This window comes from Lissotriton helveticus, chromosome 4_1 (genome assembly GCF_964261635.1).
Source record: "Lissotriton helveticus chromosome 4_1, aLisHel1.1, whole genome shotgun sequence".
NCBI classification, from domain to species: Eukaryota; Metazoa; Chordata; class Amphibia; order Caudata; family Salamandridae; genus Lissotriton; species Lissotriton helveticus.
In genome coordinates this window covers 793580800-793599133 of record NC_136063.1, presented here as the reverse complement: position 1 = coordinate 793599133, position 18334 = coordinate 793580800, and the positions used below count along the sequence as shown (strand labels likewise).

General features: G+C 41.6%; 1 protein-coding gene across 1 annotated transcript in view; it reads left to right on the top strand.

Annotated features, from left to right (window-relative positions):
• MIB1 (MIB E3 ubiquitin protein ligase 1) overlaps positions 1-18334 on the top strand; it is a 347133-nt gene that overhangs the window by 62959 nt on the left and 265840 nt on the right. Inside the window, exons 2-3 of the mRNA XM_078687432.1 lie at positions 2977-3148; positions 14299-14428. Of these exons, the coding sequence (XP_078543558.1) occupies positions 2977-3148; positions 14299-14428 (302 nt within the window). The remainder of the gene's footprint in view (positions 1-2976; positions 3149-14298; positions 14429-18334) is intronic.

Sequence of the window (18334 nt, the reverse complement as noted above, 5' to 3'; positions counted from 1 at the left end):
AGAAATTATGTCCTCCAATATCCTCCTAATACCACACTACCGCCTCCGTATGCGTCCCTTACAGGAGGCGTTATCATCTCAGTGGATCCAGTGTACGGGATCCTTCGACGATCTTATCAGGATCACTCCGTTCATGGTGAAGGCCCTGCACTGGTGGCTTCAAACAAAAAACCTAAACCAGGGCCTTCCATTCCTACTTCCAATCTCCCCACACGTGATAACCACGGATGCATCATTGGAAGGATGGGGTGCGTTCCTGCAGGAACTTCAAATACACGGTCAGTGGTCGCTGGCAGAAAAACAGCTCCACATCAACCTGCTAGAGCTGAGGGCAGTATATCTGGCACTTCGAGCATTCCTGCCCCGGATCAGGAACTCCCCAGTGCTTGTGTGGACGGACAACACCACCACAATGCACTATTTAAACAAGCAAGGGGGAACTCGATCAGTGACGTTGTCTCAAGAATCGCAGCGAATTTGGAAGTGGCTACTCCAACACAACATTTCGCTGAGAGCGGAGTATGTCCCAGGAGCAGACAAAACCCTGGCGGACTCACTAAGCAGGCAACGCTCCATTTGTCACGAGTGGGAGCTCGACCAACATGCTCTCGACGCAGTATTCTCCCGATGGGGGAGACCTCACCTGGATCTATTTGCGACGAAGATCAACGCAAAATGCCAACATTATGCAAGCTGGCATCCCCAGAAAGGATCTCTCGGGGATGCATTTTCGATGGCATGGTGCAACGTCTTTGCTTACGCTTTTCCTCCATTTCCCCTGATCCCCAGGGTCATCCGGAAACTGAAAGCAGAGCGTTGCACCCTGATCCCGGTAGCCCCAGCGTGGCCACGCCAACACTGGTTTACAGAACTACACATTCTGTCGCTGGAGCCTCCGATTCCATTCAGGCCTTACCCGCAACTCCTCACTATGAACCAGTGGCAAGTACAGCATCCAGATCCAACATCTCTCAGATTATCGGCTTGGCTCCTGAGTTCAGAGAGTTCCAGGACTTAGATATTCCTCAGGACTGCAGAGTCGTCTTAGCCCGGGCTGACAGTACCAACAAGACGTATTCCCTTAAGTGGTGTAAAGCTAACAACCTGCACCCGTTCTTGTCATCTCCGGCACAACTTCTACCTTACCTGCTTCACCTGGCCAACTCGGGATTGGCCCATGCCTCAATCAAAGTCCACCTGGCAGCCATTTCCCAGTTCAGGCGCTCTTCGTCTGGAATTTCCCTATGGTCCAATAGACTGGTCAAGCAGTTTCTGAAAGGCTTATTGAGGACTTATCCTCCAATAAAACCTTTACCACCTACATGGCAACTCAATGTTGTCTTGGCTCAGTTGATGAAACACCCCTTTGAGCCAATGCATAAAGCAGATCTCAAATACTTGTCATGGAAAACAGCTCTTTTGCTGGCTCTCACGTCAGCAAGGAGAGTGAGTGAACTGCAGGCTTTCTCTATTCAAGACCCATTTTCTTCAGTTCAAACAGGACAGGGTCATTCTACGGACTAACCCCAAATTCGTACCAAAGGTTCCGTCTGCTTTTCATCTAAACGAACCTATTGTCCTGAGATCTTTCTTCCCGAATCCATCTTCAGCAGTGGAGAGATCTCTACATTCCTTAGATCTATGAATGTAGAATTTTAGACCTCTTTTCAGAACGGAACAATTTTGCAAGTCCAACCAATTATTTATTGCCTTCAGCAGACCCAGGAAGGGCCTACCACTGTCCAAGCAGAGCATTTCAAGATGGATCTCTGCGGCCATCGCCTTCTGCCATCAGCAGGCGGGACATCCTCTGCCCTCCAAAGTTTGGGCTCATTCCACTAGAGCGGTTTCCACCTCCATGGCGCTCTTTTCTTGGGTGCCCATTGTCGACATTTGCAGAGCGGCGACATGGAAGACACCACATACGTTCACCAAGCACTACTGATTGGATTCGGAACTTATGAAGGATGCAGCAGTAGGACAGGCGGTGCTCCGTCATCTATTTCATTAGAGTTTAGCCTTCTTCCTTTCATCCCACCTTTCCTATTACCTAATTGCACATCTCTTATCCTGCTTCTGTTTGCAGTTTATTGTGTTGCACTATTGATAAGTTATTATCAGGTGTCTTACATGCTATATTATGCAAAATGTGCTGCCTATTGCTTGCTACTCTGATTCAGGCAGGTGAATCTATGAAAGATAGCCATAATACTGGATAAGAAATGCGTTACTTACCTGTAACTACAGTTATCCAGTATTGGTATCTTTCATAGATTCACATGCAACCCACCCGCCTCCCCTGGAAGGGCTCACCTTAGTTCTCTCAGTAGGTACTACTTAGCACTGTGCTTACGAAAATCTGAGGGACTAGGGCTCCTTCCAGGAAGGTTCTAGAGGGTGGTAGTAGCTGATTGGCTCCTGGCCAAAGTTTGGTCCTTTTTTCCAAAAGGACTTGGATAGGTTACTAATGTTAGGCCTCTGGCCTATTAGTATGTATATGTCTATATGACATTACTGTTTTTATATACCGGGGACTCCCACCCCGACGACGGGGAATGATTCAGGCATGTGAATCTATGAAAGATACCAATACTGGATAACTGCAGTTACAGGTAAGTAACGCATTTCTTAGTGTCTCTCCGCTTTATGTGCTGTGGTTTCGGTACTTTATTATTTTTTTTTAATACCAGTGTTTCTACTTTCCCCTTCCATTCACCATTTTTCCTGTTGACTCGTAAGACCATGCCCATGATGGTGTCTATTTCTAGCTTGCACCCTACCCATTGGTATAACAAAAGAACTGTACCTGAGTGTTTGCAATCATAGTGTTGTGGTGTTGTTACCTGGTGACTTAATCATATAATTTCCCCTTAATATTCTTTAGCTTTGGGAGTGGCTAGAAACAAAGTAAATGCTTGCCTGAATACTGAAGTGGTTCTTGAATCAAAATTGCATGTCTTCCTCTTCTTTTTTTAGGTATCAAACACGATGGAACGATGTGTGACACTTGCCGTCAGCAGCCCATCATAGGCATCCGATGGAAATGCGCAGAATGTACGAATTATGATCTTTGCACAGTATGTTATCATGGAGACAAGCATCACCTAAGGCACAGATTTTACAGAATCACTACACCTGGAAGTGAAAGGTAAAACACTGAAGAGTCAGGTTGTTGTGAATGTTGTTGGTGCTTCCTGTTTGTCCAGAATGCTGTTTCAACAACCTTCAAGAAATAGATGACCACACACTTTTTTTCAGTTTTGATTGGTCAGAAAGGTGTTCTGAGAAGAACTGGAAGTGGGCTGAAAAAATTGTTTTGAACTATTTATTTCCTGGTGGGCTTCCTTTATTGAGTATTTTCTTGATAAGAATATCAAATGAATAAACAGTGGAAAACCTAACCAAAGGTATGGCTAAGAAAACTGAGTATGTCTATCTGAAACCTTTAATCTGTGCTTGTACTTCTCTCACCTAAGATAGTAATTTCTCTTTTCTCTTCCCTTTGTCTCCCCACCCGTCCCTGCCTTTCTCTTCATTGTTTGCAGGACATTCCTATTATTCTCGTTCATGTATTTGTTTGCATCTGAAACATTTCCTCTTTTTTTTTACTTTTATTGTCTTATGTCCTATGTTTATTTTTCTTTATCATTTCTTCCTGTTATACCTCCTTTTTTCCCCCCTCAGTCTCACTCTTTTTGTGATAGTGATTCTAGACTTCTTTCAACATAACCAATCCACTTGCCTGTTCCCATGTAGTTTTTGCTGGTCCTTTCTTGAATTTGTTTTGGACTTTAAGTTATCAGTCTGCTCATTGAAGCGGATGATATGCAGAACACGTTGAATGCCTTCTAGTAAATCAGTCTGAGTTTGTAGTAGTTTGTAGTAGACTGATAAACCAATGCATGTACAGAAAGTTGTTACTACATTTTCAGTTTCTCCAATAGTGCTGAGGAAGGGCAGGCGAAGTGAGACAGTCTTCAATTTATGAAGTTGAAACACTTACCGTTAAAATGCTCAGTGTGTCAGCCGTCTTGTTTCTCTAAGTTCTATACTTACTAGATGGCTTAGATGTTGTATATACAAACATGACAGCCAACTTGGAAGTGTAGAAAATACCATTTCAATATGGCTGACTGGTGCTATCGTCTTGGGCAGTGCAGGCACAATTTTGTTGTACAACAGTGGTCAGCCCAATTGTGGCAACCAACTACCATGGGCAAAGTGAGACCACCATGCTTTGCCAATGCCGCCTTCTTCTAGTGAACACTGTTCTGCAATCTGGGTTGACCTACTGTATTGAAAATGCTTGTTAAAGATGAGTTGGGTCTTGTGTTTCTGTGCTTCGATCAATCAGGAGTTTATTTAGCGCGGCTACTCACCCGTGAGGGTCTCAAGGAGCTTTAAGTATGTATTTATTTTGTTAGAATGTCTGTCAGTCTGTCTGTGCTTTTGCATTTCTGGAAGGAGAGCGTAAAGGAACAAATCGATTGTAAATTGTCCCTGAGCGAAAGAGTGAGAAGTTTAAATTAGTCCCTGGCTGATGTAGCTCTTACTTGGGGGTTGCCAAGAGACTGTGTTGTATTTTAGGCAGTCTATGAAAGCTTGGTGTAAAATAGTCATTCAGGTAGTGGGGGTCTGTAAATAGCATTCTGAAGATATACAAGTGTTTTGTGTTTAGGTTGTTTGCCATACAGTTGTTGTGGGGCAGATGTTCCCATATTTAGATGTTTTCCTTTCTCTGTTTTGAGAAGAAAATTGTGTCTAATCCCAAGCTTGGTAGCGGTACCCCTGAGATGTGGGCATTGGGAATGTATGGTAATAACCCCAGTAAGCAACTGATGGCTTGAATGTGTCCTGGTGGGCAGCAGTCCAGGTTTGATTCTGTTTATTACCCTTGGGATGAGAGTCATTGACTCCTCCAAACAACCTTAGGATATCAGTGATGAACTCCTAGGTACCATGTGTTTTCGGATATCTCAATTCATTGCATTGTTTATAGTAAACACAGTCAGAAAACTAATTGCAAGCACATTTTGTGCTTCCTTGGCAGGTCGTTTTATTTCCCTCTAAGCCACACACCAGATAGAAGAGGTTCTATTAATCTTTGTTCCCCAGGGTTGTGGTTGAAATATTTTTTCTAATAAAGGTTTTTTTTTTTGCAATCACTTGTTGAGCTTTTACTAAAATGCAACTGCAAGGTGGCAGCAATTAATTAGGTTGTTTTTAGTACTTTTTAGGGTTGAGCCTTCTTGAGCCATGGACTAGTGTTTCCGCTTTTGCTTGCGAGACACTATTGTTTATAAAAAGGGCTTGGAAACTGCCCCTTACTTACCTTTTTCTGGATTTAGTGTCTTCCTTCTTTGCTGCCTTTGAATTGAACAGTGTAGGGCAGACATTACTTCCTGATTGTTCTATAGTGCATGGACCAAGCAGAGATTTCTTCTTAACTAGTGTCTCTCCGCTGCTTGTGTTGTGACCCAGCTACTTTAAAGAAAAAAAAATATTTTTTTTACCCTTGTTGATTTTTTCCTTCCCATTCACCACTTCTCAGTGTTGCTGCCCCCACATCCCCCCCTTCACGCCGTCCACGTTTGCACATACTCACCCCACCCTCATCTCCTTTTGTTTATTTATTTCTTGCTTTTTGTTTTGCCTCCACCAACCGGAGACCTCTGTGTTGCTTCAACCATGTCCCTCCTGCACAATGTTGTTTCTGCTTTCTTTACCCCTTACCCACCCTGTTCCTTCTGTTCTCTCCCCTGTCCACAATCACTCTAAAAAATAAAATAAAAAACAAAACTTTTGCCTGTGATTTTTTTTCTTTTTGGTTAACAATCCAACTTGGATTGGTCTCTAAAAAGAAAAAACCTCCCACCTCATTTTGCCATCTTGTTTTCTCGCATTTTGAATTGTATGATAGTCATGAAGTGACACAGGAGAAATAAGCTTGAGGGTAGGTGGGTGGGTGGTTTGGGGTTTTACAATTTTAAGATGTTTGGTACAGTGGGCTCCTTTGTGGCAAATGAAATTGTAGAAATGCAACCTCATAAATGTGGGACTTGTTCTCGTTCCTTGTTTTGACAGGCAGGGCTACTTTGTGCCGGAGTACATCCGATTCTAATAACAATCTGATATTTGATTTGAACACATATTTTGAATGTTAAACCTGTTAACATAGCTTAAATAAAAGCGACCATCTGTGTTTTGGCTTGATGATTGTTGAAAGAAAATACTGCTAAAACATCAGCACTGGTGGTTTTCATACCGACACCATGTCGTAATGTATGATTGCGCTCTTCTTCAATTCTGTGTTATGATCTCTGTGTATACCTCATTCCATTATTCTGCAAAAATCTGACTTGAACTACAGCTACAAACTGGCGCCAAGAAGTGAAAAAAATAAACCAGTTCAGCACAAATGCATATCTGCTTCCTGAAATTGACATTTAACTACAAGCACTGGACTTCATGTTCAGTAGTTCTGGCTTCAATTGGTTGTTTTCTTTGGCACTCCATATACTGTTGGGTAAGTGCAAGTCATGTAACTTCTCGCAATACAGCTAATGGTGGTTCTACAGTTCGAAAATACCGTGCTTACTGTACTCAGTCTGCCACATCCTCTGTGGAAAACCACACGTCATATCAACCTAGTGCTTTGCTTCAACGCTATGCTTTCTTCCTTCAGTAAGCAGTCACACATTATTTTGTTGCATGCATGATTCTATACTGTTAAAAGCATGGATGTAAAAAATGTCAGCATGCTCGGAATTGTTGACTACAAATAGACCTGGCTGAAGACTTTTGACATGGGGTACATTTTTTTTCTTTAGCTAGTAATGACCTCTGTGCTTTCCCATTGCTTGCTCAACCATGTTGTTCTCCACAGCTGCTCTACGTTGCTTATCCTGCCAAACCCCTCCCTCTGTGTTGCTTACCCGCCACCTATGCCCTTCTCTTTCTTCTGTTGCTTCCCCTCCTCCGCGATTCTTCACTCTACCAAGCAACATGGCTTCCCACCTGTATTGTCAGTCACCGCTCTTCTTCTCTCTAATGGTGTACAAAGTATTTTTGTACATTTGTACCTTGATGTCCATTTTTCTAACTGCGAGGTTTTTTTGCCGTTCAGCTATTTGTGGCATAAGGCTATGATTGAAAAATCTTGGTTGGGAAGTTGTTCCTGAACCCATATTCCTGGATACACTGTGCCTAAAGGGTTCAGGGTGTTTATATTTGCTCCCAAGTGGGAGTAACAGGATTCTGTAGTTAACATAATTTTTTTTATTGACTATGATCTAACTCCAGGCCTGGTTTTTTAATATCTCCCCTACAAACAGCGTTTAGCTTTCTGCTGTCAAAGACTGGATGTGTTCAGTGCCTTTGGCTCAGCGAATTGGCTATTGCTATTTCTGTTCGTCTTTATTATTAATCTCATTTGCTTGATGTTTAGTCCATGACTTGCCTTCTACTCCTTGTGTTTGGCCTTCTTACAGAGCACAGCTTCTTTACCTTCTTTGATGACTTGTATTTTTCCTCTGAAATATTTTTTTCTTTTACTTTCAGCACTCCAAGGGAACACCCATGCTTTCCTGCTATCAGTCCTGTATGTTTTTTTACCTCTCATGTTAGGCCATGAGCCAGGACCACAAATTTAGGCCATTGGTACCACTCGGTGGTGGGTTCTAACATGATGTTTATGCACGGTATGGAAAGTGTGATAGCTTTCACTCTTTGCTTTTTGTCGGCTATTATTGGATTAGCAACCATAGCTAGAAAAAATAGCAATGGTTTTAATATTTTTTATAAATAGTATACAAATTCATTGTAATATGCGGAAAAAATAGATCTAACCACCAGATTGATTACATTCAATATTATTTAAAAAGAATTATGATTAATGATTGTAATAATAATATAGTCCTTAAAATAAGGGCAATAAAACTTCATTGTATTCCTCATATATTGATATAGATAATATGCTGTAGTGTAGTTCCTATATTCCCAATAGGCTCTGCTCATTGGAATAATATATCCTGTAGTTTAGACGTAGGACAGAGGTCGACTAGGTCTCTATCGAATGTATTAAACTTAATAGTGAGTGTGCCAGCTAACTCAGAGGTCAATAGAAACTTTCTCGAATACACAAGAAGGGATTAGTTTCTGACAACCGCATAAACATGACCACTTTGTTTCCCAAGAATAAGAATCGTATCTCTAGAGTCGCGGAAACAATAGATAAATATTTCACTCAGTCAATTGTGCATGCTTCGTTTCAACAGAGATGCAGAGAACTTGAGAGACGGGTGTTTTCAATAAAAGGTTTTATTGAACAGTCTTCTTTCTCATGCAAGTAAAGTGAACTGCTACAATCGTAATGCAGGCTGCAAAGTATAATGGTACAGCGCGAATAGTATTATAAAAAAATACTGTAAAAGCATTGTATGGTTTCTAAGCCATATAAAAATACATACATAAATACACAGGCTAAAATACTCAACTAGTGCTTCTAAAATACGCCTACCCCAAGGTATCTAACCTAAGTCTAGTACGCGGGGGGGAGTAAGTATTGTGTAGCATAGGTTTGGTTTTCATTGCCAAGAATCTATCCAAGATTTCTCTTAGGTTCCAATCCGCTCCATACCTTTAGTTTAGAATGAAGGAGGTCTGGTATCTCTGTCTCGGGACTTGATTTCCCAACACCCCGCGACGGCAGCTTGGAAACACTGGAGCTGGATCCTCAGCGAGAGAAAGGCCATCTTCTAGATCAGTGCGTCAGCTGGAGGGTCGGCTTCCTTCGGCACATGCTGTAGCTAGCTGCATCGGGCAAGTAGATAGTCGAACTGCTCCGAACCACTGGGTCTTGCTAGAGCAAGTGAAGGCATATTTATTCCTTGAAGGTGCCTAGTTTGACGTAAAGTCAGGCATAATAACGTCAGTAAAGAACCCCAAGGGAATAGTAGTTCTTTGTAAAGTCCATGAGTTCTTGGACAAATCAATATTCAAGCAAGGGGAGGTCCCTGACTGCTTAAGCCGATTTTCCAAGAAATCCTTGTGACGTTTTGGTATGGGTGGAAGTAGCCATGCCTGTATTTGGACTGCATGAGCTATGTCTAAATAAGGGTATGATTTCTATGCCTATATTAGGGCAATGTGAATTGTACCAATATAAGGGCATGAATCGGGGAAAATTCTCTCGGATCCTAAAACGCCATACAACAATGCATAATTTTCACGTACAATTTCAAACAATAGTTGTTACATCTTACATAGGCAATGTATGTCATGTGTGAACATAAACACAATGTTATCATTCACGTTTGCCGTCATCATTCTCTGCATCTGTTTGTTTTTCACAGGCGGGAAGTCTTCCCTTCAGTGCACTTTAGGTCCTTCAGACAGCAGACACATGTTGGCAGTTTGTAGTTCTCAACACATTTGCAAGCTAGTAGATCTTACGCAGTTGGAGGTGTTGGCTGCCCCTCAATCCAGTCTACTACCAGGTGCTCTGCTCCCTCGTGTTTTCCTAACTTCCAACATTTCCCATTTAGACTAGGTGTCTGTGGATCAATCAGAAGACCTCTCTTGCTTATAGTAGCTTGATAATTTGCATGTTCGTCATGTTTCTTCAGACAGTGCCTGCAAGGGGAAAGTTGATGACTGTCTATCTCACCCTGAGCAGAATAGGTGTTATCTCAAGTCATTCACGTGGTAAAACGAAAATTTTGATGCATTCAGCAAGATCGAGAATCGCTCCAATTTGTCCATTAGTTCTTCAGAGTGATCCCATTCATCTCCGAGTTGCGAAAATGTTTCTTGTCGGCATACATTATTTTGAATCCACATACTTTTTCCTTTTCACGCAAATGTGCTTACTGTGTCACATCCGGTAAATGTATGGAGAGCAATCATAGCCTGACTAACATGTTCACCAAGAGTTGAAGCTATTTTCCCAATGTCAAGGACTCACGTGTATAATTTACGCCCAAATTTCAGAAACTATTTATCCATGATACTGTAATGGAATCCAAAACACATCACTTTCATCTGAGCGTATCATTACTGCCTCATAACCCTCCTTAGCAGCTTGTGCAGCATGTAGCAACAAACGACCATCGGTTTCTTTGTGTGCACTTTTGAGATCGAGCACTTCATGGCTTCCTTCAGTTGTGATTTTGTAGCATTTATCTTCACATTCACGAACAGTGTTTTATTCTCAAGTTTTACAAAATAGTCTGGTTTCCTCCATTCGCTAGCAAGAAATGCAATTACAGTTATTTTATTATTCTTTACGTTTGTCCCCTCCTTTTACTCTGTGAGCAAGAACCATACCATCAATAAGCCTGGCTGAATGTCCAAGTATTTCCTCAGGAGGGTTATCATTTTTTCTGCAAATGTGTTGCTAAAACAACTTAGTTTGTCTTTTGCAACATACCTTCTGGACTTGCTGAACCCCGTGTTAAAGGTCCCAAAGGATGAGAAAACACATCCATCATTTGAAGGTTCAGATTCCATGCTGTCACAATGATTCAACCAAATAGTGCTTTGCCTGCTTTCATAATGATTGTCCTGCCCCTGCTGTTCACTGCCTTCTTCTTGGACATGTTAGTGAAGGTTTTTAGTTTGTTTATTTTCATTTTGTTATGAGGCTTCCTAATTAGTGGATTATTCTAAAGTTGCTCAAGTTTGAAGTCTGTATAGCACTGTTCACTTATTTTATGTGCCTTCATTATGTGGATAATATGTCTTGAGATGCCTTTTTTGTAGTGGAGAGATGGAGATCATGTAGCTCAACAATTGGGTTTATTCAGCTTTGACCCAGACTAACTGCTTTCGTAACAGTATCTTCATATTTTTCAATTTGTGACTTGCGTAGGTCTGCGTAAGTAAGATCTGGTCTGTTGTAACAAACCATTTCCCTTATCTGACCCAAAAAGGTGCTCAAGTATTCAGCAGCCCAGACGGGGTCCTGAGCTCACTGTGCCACTGGAATCAAGCTATCCTGGCTGAAGAGGGGTGAAACCTCGAAACAGGTCCTGGGATGCTTGTTTCCAGTCCAGGGAGGACCTGGCTTGGCAGTTCGGGCTGGACAGTTCCCATGAGGCACAGGGTCAAGACTGATTTGCATATGGCCAGGTCTAAACTGGGGTGGCATGGTGAGCAAAAGAATGATGGATTTAACCCAGATCTCTTGACTAGGGGTGAATGTTTTGATTTGTTCTGCATTCCGTCCATCAATTGTGTGTCTTTTGCTTTCTCACCATAAGTGCGCCAGGCATGCCCAGACGAGGGTCCGGGGCTCACTGTGCCACTGGAATCAAGCTATCCTGTCTGAAGAGGGATGAAACCCCAAAACCGGTCCTAGGATGCTTGTTTCCGGTACAGGGAGGACCTGGCTTAGCAAAAATTCCGTCCATTAATTGTGTGTCTTTTGCCATATATCTTTTCTCAGCCTTGAGGTTGAGCCTTGTCATACCTCTCTGTATGTCTTATTGACTGTTACCTCTATTGTTTGATCAACCGGAATTCGTCCAAACGGATTAACATCTAACAGTTGAACTGAAAAGCATCCGATGAAGAAGTTGTGTATCTTTGGATGTTTCACTGCAAGTAATGTCATTTCGGCATAGTTTGGAAGATATCTAGCATAGTTCATCTTGTCATACGCAAAACACCATGGGATCATAGAGCGTATGGCGGTAAGATGTAAATACAATTTCCTTCTTGAAACCGCATGCAGCAGAGACAGCAAGACCTTTTCAACAATATCCATGTATGACATCTAACATGCTGAGAGATCTCCATGATCATGAAGAAGATATTCTAGGAATACATCCCAAAGCTGTTTTACTTCGACTAAGGCAGCATTCTGCAAGAAGTCGTCTAATCTTTGTTGGCATAGGTCTTTTGCAAGTCCTTAACATCCTCAATGAAGGAGTTGACTACCTGAATGTTCTCTTCGTAATTATTCTTCACTCAGGGAATAAATTCCAACCAAGCCAGTCTCAACATAGTTTCATACACACACTTGTGTACTCGAAGTGCACAATTGTACATACAACCTTCTAATACTGTTGATACTGATCCTTCTGCTATCATGTCTGCTTCAGAGCAAAGGTCGCTAAGCCAAGCGTCTTGAAGGTGTTTCCCAAGAATGGACATGACATTGCAAATGGTGTGAAAGATGACCATTCGAAGAATAATTGTCGTAAGAGTCTTTATGCTTTCACACAATCTGTTGCTTTTTCCATTTACATCAAGGTATCTTGGGAGCGGAGCGGAGTGGAGTGGTAACACACAACAGGCAAAGATTTATGACTTGCTATCACATACTTTTCTTCTACAGGCATCCATATCTTGCCAATAAATCTTATTAGAACCCATCTCGCCAAGTGGTACCGATAACATGGTTGACTCAAGTCCTATATCTCTTAGCTTGTCTCTGCTTCCACCACCCTGTCCTGGGACTTATCTCGAATTTTATTCCGGAACCCATCAGCGCCCTGCATTGCTCTCTGCCTCTCCCTGCTCATTGTAGGTTTTCATATTACCATTGACTTGCTTTCTCCTCCCCACAATTGTTCAAATTTCCCTTTCGGTTTGTTTTTTGTTTCTTATTAGCATGCCTGCCACCTGCCGTTTACTACCGGGTCCCTCCTTTTCCTGCAGTGTGCTTTGGCTCACATTTTGTTTACTTTGTTCTAATTTATGGTTCCAAGAAAAAGCTTATATAACTGCTGCAGCATGTGTGATGCCTTGCTGATGGGCTTGCGAACGCTGTTCAAAGGCACGATCTATTTTCTTTGCCAATTCCTGTGCCTTTTTATTACTGCCTTAAGCATAGGCATAGTGTTGTTCCTCTTTAGTGTAGTCTGCCTGAAACCTGCTGGGATTAATATCGGTGTGTTAACATTCTTCATATAGTTGTTACAGGAACTCTAGCATTATCTTAAAACAGATGGTGTGGCTTCCATTTGGTTAAGAGTATTGCTTATGAGTTGGTGTATTGGCATTTTAGCTGTCTATTGCTATTTTTCTACACATTTCAGAGCAAAGTGATTTCCAAAATATTGATTTGTTTGTCATGTGGCTTGAGTATGCAGTGTTTGAACTTTGAGTTCAGTCCAGATTGAAGGTGTTTTTGTGAACTGGCTCTTTTGGGTGCCATTACTAAAACATTTGCCAAAAGAACAATAGATGGACAGGTTGCAGAACAATGTCATACATTCGCCCAACTTCAGAGATCTGGGCCTAAATCCATAGTTTTTTTGCTCTCCATGCCATTCCAGTTTGAACCCAGCCATAGGCAAATCTTGACCCTGTGCCCAATGGGAACCGTCCATCCCGAACTGCCAAGCCAGGTCCTCCCTGGACTGGAAGCAAGCATCCTAGGACCAGTTTCAGGGTTTCACCCTCCATCAGCCAGGATAGCTTGATTCCAGTGGCGTGGAAAGCACGGGCTGGACTGTTCCCATGAGGCACAGGGTCAAGACTGATTTGCATATGGCCAGGTCTAAACTGGGGTGGCATGGTGAGCAAAAGAATGATGGATTTAACCCAGATCTCTTGTTTGGGGGTGGATGTTTAGATTTGGTCTGCATTCCGTCCATCGACTGTGTGTCTTTTGCGTACTAAAACATTAACAAGTACCGTGGTGTGAACTTTACCATTATGGTGCTAAAGGTGAATGATTTCAGTTCATTATGAATGTGCGATTGCTTGCAATATTTTATAGAATCTTCAATGAGAGGATCCTAAGGATCCATTGTATAAGCATATTTAGTAATTTTGGTCCCTTGTTTGCTCTGTCTCCAAGGTCCTCTTGGAAAAAGTGTAATATCTTTGCTCTAATATTGAATATTTGTTTTCATTTAAGTCTGTTAGCAATTGCATAGTCTCTCCAACTCCTCAATTAGGTTGTTTCATGTATGACATTGTTATGCCTTTGATTTGAATAATGTGCTTTGCCAGAGCATAGTGTTTGCTAGCATGTATCCAGTAATTGCGATGTCTATGCTTGTGCTCTTGAAGGTTGCCAAACCACGCTTGCTGGTTTCCATTTTCATCAGAAGTTGATACATTTCGAACTCCTAATATTATCCTCTACAATATTTTCCCTCTATAGACTTGTACACAACTGAATGAATCCAATGCTGTGCATATTGTACAGTATTGCATTGCACTGGGAATGACCAATCGATGAAATTTCTTCTCCTGCTCTTCCTTTTACCAGACAAAATATATGATCAATGAAGACCGATTGAATTCGATTCAAAGGTACAGTGCTTGTTTTTTTTATTTTAGAGTGCTGCTAGAATCTCGACGAAAATCAAAGAAAATTACAGCAAGAGGAATATTTGCTAGTGGCAGGGTGGTGCGAGGAGTTGATTGGCAATGGGAAGATCAAGATGGTGGAAATGGGAGGAGAGGAAAGGTAAGACTAAATTAATAAGCCCAGTTACAGAAAGCAAGAGCACTTTATAGATGACATATTATGCTGTGTTTAGTGATGACCATGTTGTCCATTCAGAACCTGGTGGTTCTTACAGCTTTGTGTGAGCTTGACTTCTTTGTGTGTTATAAGTGGCACCTTTTCAGACTATGTATTGAGAGGTTTGAGGCCGTCAGTAAGACGGTGATAGCATTTATCGCTATAAACGAATAAAAGGGCTGTCCATCTAGTGCTTGGTGTTTGACTGTGTCTAACTGTTTCCCTTAATGGATACAGCAGTGAATTGAAAAGTTTTTTTTGTCTGCTTTGTTAGTTGCGTCATCTAGTTAGAGACAACCACTATAAAGAAAAAGTAAAAAAAAAAAAAAAGGTCTATTATGGCGTTGAGGATTACCAATAGCACATAACAGCCGCAACAACCTCCTTACGACAGTAGAAAGATACTGTAACTCTGATTATCTTTTTAACATACACTGTTTTCCTGAGTATGTACTTTCTAGGAACCTTCTTGGGTGGAAGGGAGGGTACTCCAACAAACTCATAGCTTGTTTTGGGTCTCTTGAATGGGGTCATTGTCCTCAATCATATTTGGTCGTAGTAATTCAGTCTAGGTCCTATATTTTTAGAATTGATTGGAGACTTCCTTTCCCTTTTGCCTTTTTCTATGCACTGCCTTACATTACCACCAGATTAGAGACTTATAATGGCAACAGTTTGTCGCAACAACCAGTGCTCGATTACGTCTAAGTAATTCAACATCATTAAGCACACGGAGAATCAAAAATTGCAATGCCAAAATAATAGTGACCCCAGTTCTTACAAGAGCTCTTCCTCCACCTTCCATCAAAACCCCTCATCAAGGCCATATTGTAGGTAGTAAAGTGACCTCTTCTACTCTACACTTCAAGCATTTACTCCAGGTAACTAAACCCAGTAGGCCTGATGCAGCACTTTCAGTTGGAATAATCTCAGACTAGTTTGACTCTCTTCTTCCCTCAAGTGCGCCAGTAGTGCCCCCACTCTGTGTCCATTCATTCAATTTCCTGTTAACGGTATTTACCTATTTTGTAATTTACTTTCATTTTGGATTGTTTAGTTCTCAGCCTTTTCGAAGTTCTTGTACATAAAATTGATGCCACATTCAAGTTCATAAACCTTATTTTGTTAGGCATGGTGTAGAGAAGCTATAGGTTTGAACATTTAAGATTTTCTTAATTTGAGTGTTTTGTAATTTTTAGTAAGCTTTCCTATTTTATCTCATCTTTGATTTTGTTATGAAAATGATGTGTCTGGTTCCGACATCTTAAGTTATGATGTCACTATACGCAGCATGTACTACAACATTAACTTGAAGGTGCAGGTAATTATGCGCTGAACATAACGCTTCACTAATTACAGGCCCTGCAGATTGGTAAAAGTATGCTTGGGTGCTCATTATTCTAGAAACTTTACACACCCTAGATTCTTCTAACAAACCTTCGACGGATTTCTTTAAAGCAGATTTTTAAGGTGCTCTATAAGAAATGTTTGCAACGATAAGCCATTCTATTTTGCTGCCCGTACACAAATTTAATATAGGATTTAGTTACTGTGGAGGTTAAAAAATAACACTCCGAAACAATATCTTTTTTGTACATTATTTTTTTTCTTCAGTCAAGTGGGCAGACTTCCAAAATGAGTTTTAAATTGTCCGTGCAGAGTGCCTTCTGTAGAAGACTTATCATTAATCCTTTGGGTGCAAAAATGTAACCAGTTCTTTTCCGCCAAGCATTTAGAAGTAATCAAGAATGTAGGAATGTGTTTTAATTGAATTGTGTGTTACCATTAAACTAACAAGCATTAGAAATGCAATCGGGCTCGGATTTATTTGAGTTTGAGCTAATGGCATTGTAAATGCCAATGTATTGTTGCTATGTGTTATGGAGTGTGTTCATGTGGTGTGTACTGCCAGTGATCTCCTTGTGAGTGTGAGAATATTGCACCGTTACTGCCTGTGATGTCCTTCTTGTGAGTGTGAGAAGCTTGCACCTCTGCTGCCTGTGGTCTCCTTGTGAGTGTAAGAAGCTTGCACTGCTGCTGCCTGTGATGTCGTTCTTGTGAGTGGGAGAAGATTGCACCTCAGCTGCCTGTGGTCTCCTTGTGAGTGTAAGAAGCTTGCACAGCTGCTGCCTGTGATGTCCTACTCACTACTCTACTCTACTCACTACTCTACTCACTACTCTGCACTCACTACTCACTACTCTACTCACTACTCTACTCACTACTCACTACTCTACTCACTACTCTGCACTCACTACTCACTACTCTACTCACTACTCTACTCACTACTCTGCACTCACTACTCTACTCACTACTCTACTCACTACTCTACTCACTACTCTGCACTCACTACTCTACTCACTACTCTACTCACTACTCACTACTCTGCACTCACTACTCACTACTCTACTCACTACTCACTACTCTACTCACTACTCACTACTCTACTCACTACTCTACTCACTACTCTGCACCCACTACTCACTACTCTGCTCACTACTCACTACTCTACTCACTACTCTACTCACTACTCTGCTCACTACTCACTACTCTGCTCACTACTCTCCACTCTACTCACTACTCACTACTCTACTCACTACTCTACTCACTACTCACTACTCACTTCTCTACTCACTACTCTGCACTCACTACTTTACTCACTACTCTACTCACCTCACTACTCTACTCACCTCACTACTCTACTCACTACTCGACTCACTACTCACTACTCTACTCACTACTCACTACTCTACTCACTACTCACTACTCTGCACTCACTACTCACTACTCTACTCACTACTCTACTCACTACTCACTACTCACTTCTCTACTCACTACTCTGCACTCACTACTCTACTCACCACTCTACTCACCTCACTACTCTACTCACCTCACTACTCTACTCACTACTCGACTCACTACTCACTACTCTACTCACTACTCACTACTCTACTCACTACTCACTACTCTGCACTCACTACTCACTACTCTACTCACTACTCTACTCACTACTCACTACTCACTTCTCTACTCACTACTCTGCACTCACTACTCTACTCACCACTCTACTCACCTCACTACTCTACTCACTACTCTACTCACTACTCTACTCACTACTCACTACTCTACTCACTACTCACTACTCTGCACTCACTACTCACTACTCTACTCACTACTCTACTCACCACTCACTACTCACTACTCTACTCCTCACTACTCACTACTCACTACTCTCTACTCACTGCTCACTACTCTCTACTCACTACTCACTACTCACTACTCTGCACTCACTACTCACTACTCTACTCACTACTCTCCACTCACTACTCTACTCACTACTTTCTACTCACTACTCTACTCACTACTCTGCACTCACTACTTTACTCACTACTCTACTCACTACTCTGCACTCACTACTTTACTCACTACTCTACTCACAACTCACTACTCTACTCACTACTCTACTCACTACTCACTACTCTGCACTCACTACTCACTACTCTGCACTCACTACTCACTACTCTGCACTCACTACTCACTACTCTGCACTCACTACTCACTACTCACTACTCACTACTCTACTCACTACTCTACTCACTACTCTACTCACTACTCTACTCACTACTCTACTCACTACTCTACTCACTACTCACTACTCTACTCACTACTCACTACTCTGCCCTCACTACTCTGCCCTCACTACTCTGCCCTCACTACTCTGCACTCACACGGACAAACAGTTGTACGGCAACACTCTCCGTAGAAACCTTCTTTTAAACATAAATATATTTTATTTCATGTTAAGAAGTATATATAAATAAAACAAATATTGTTATTACAAAATATGTG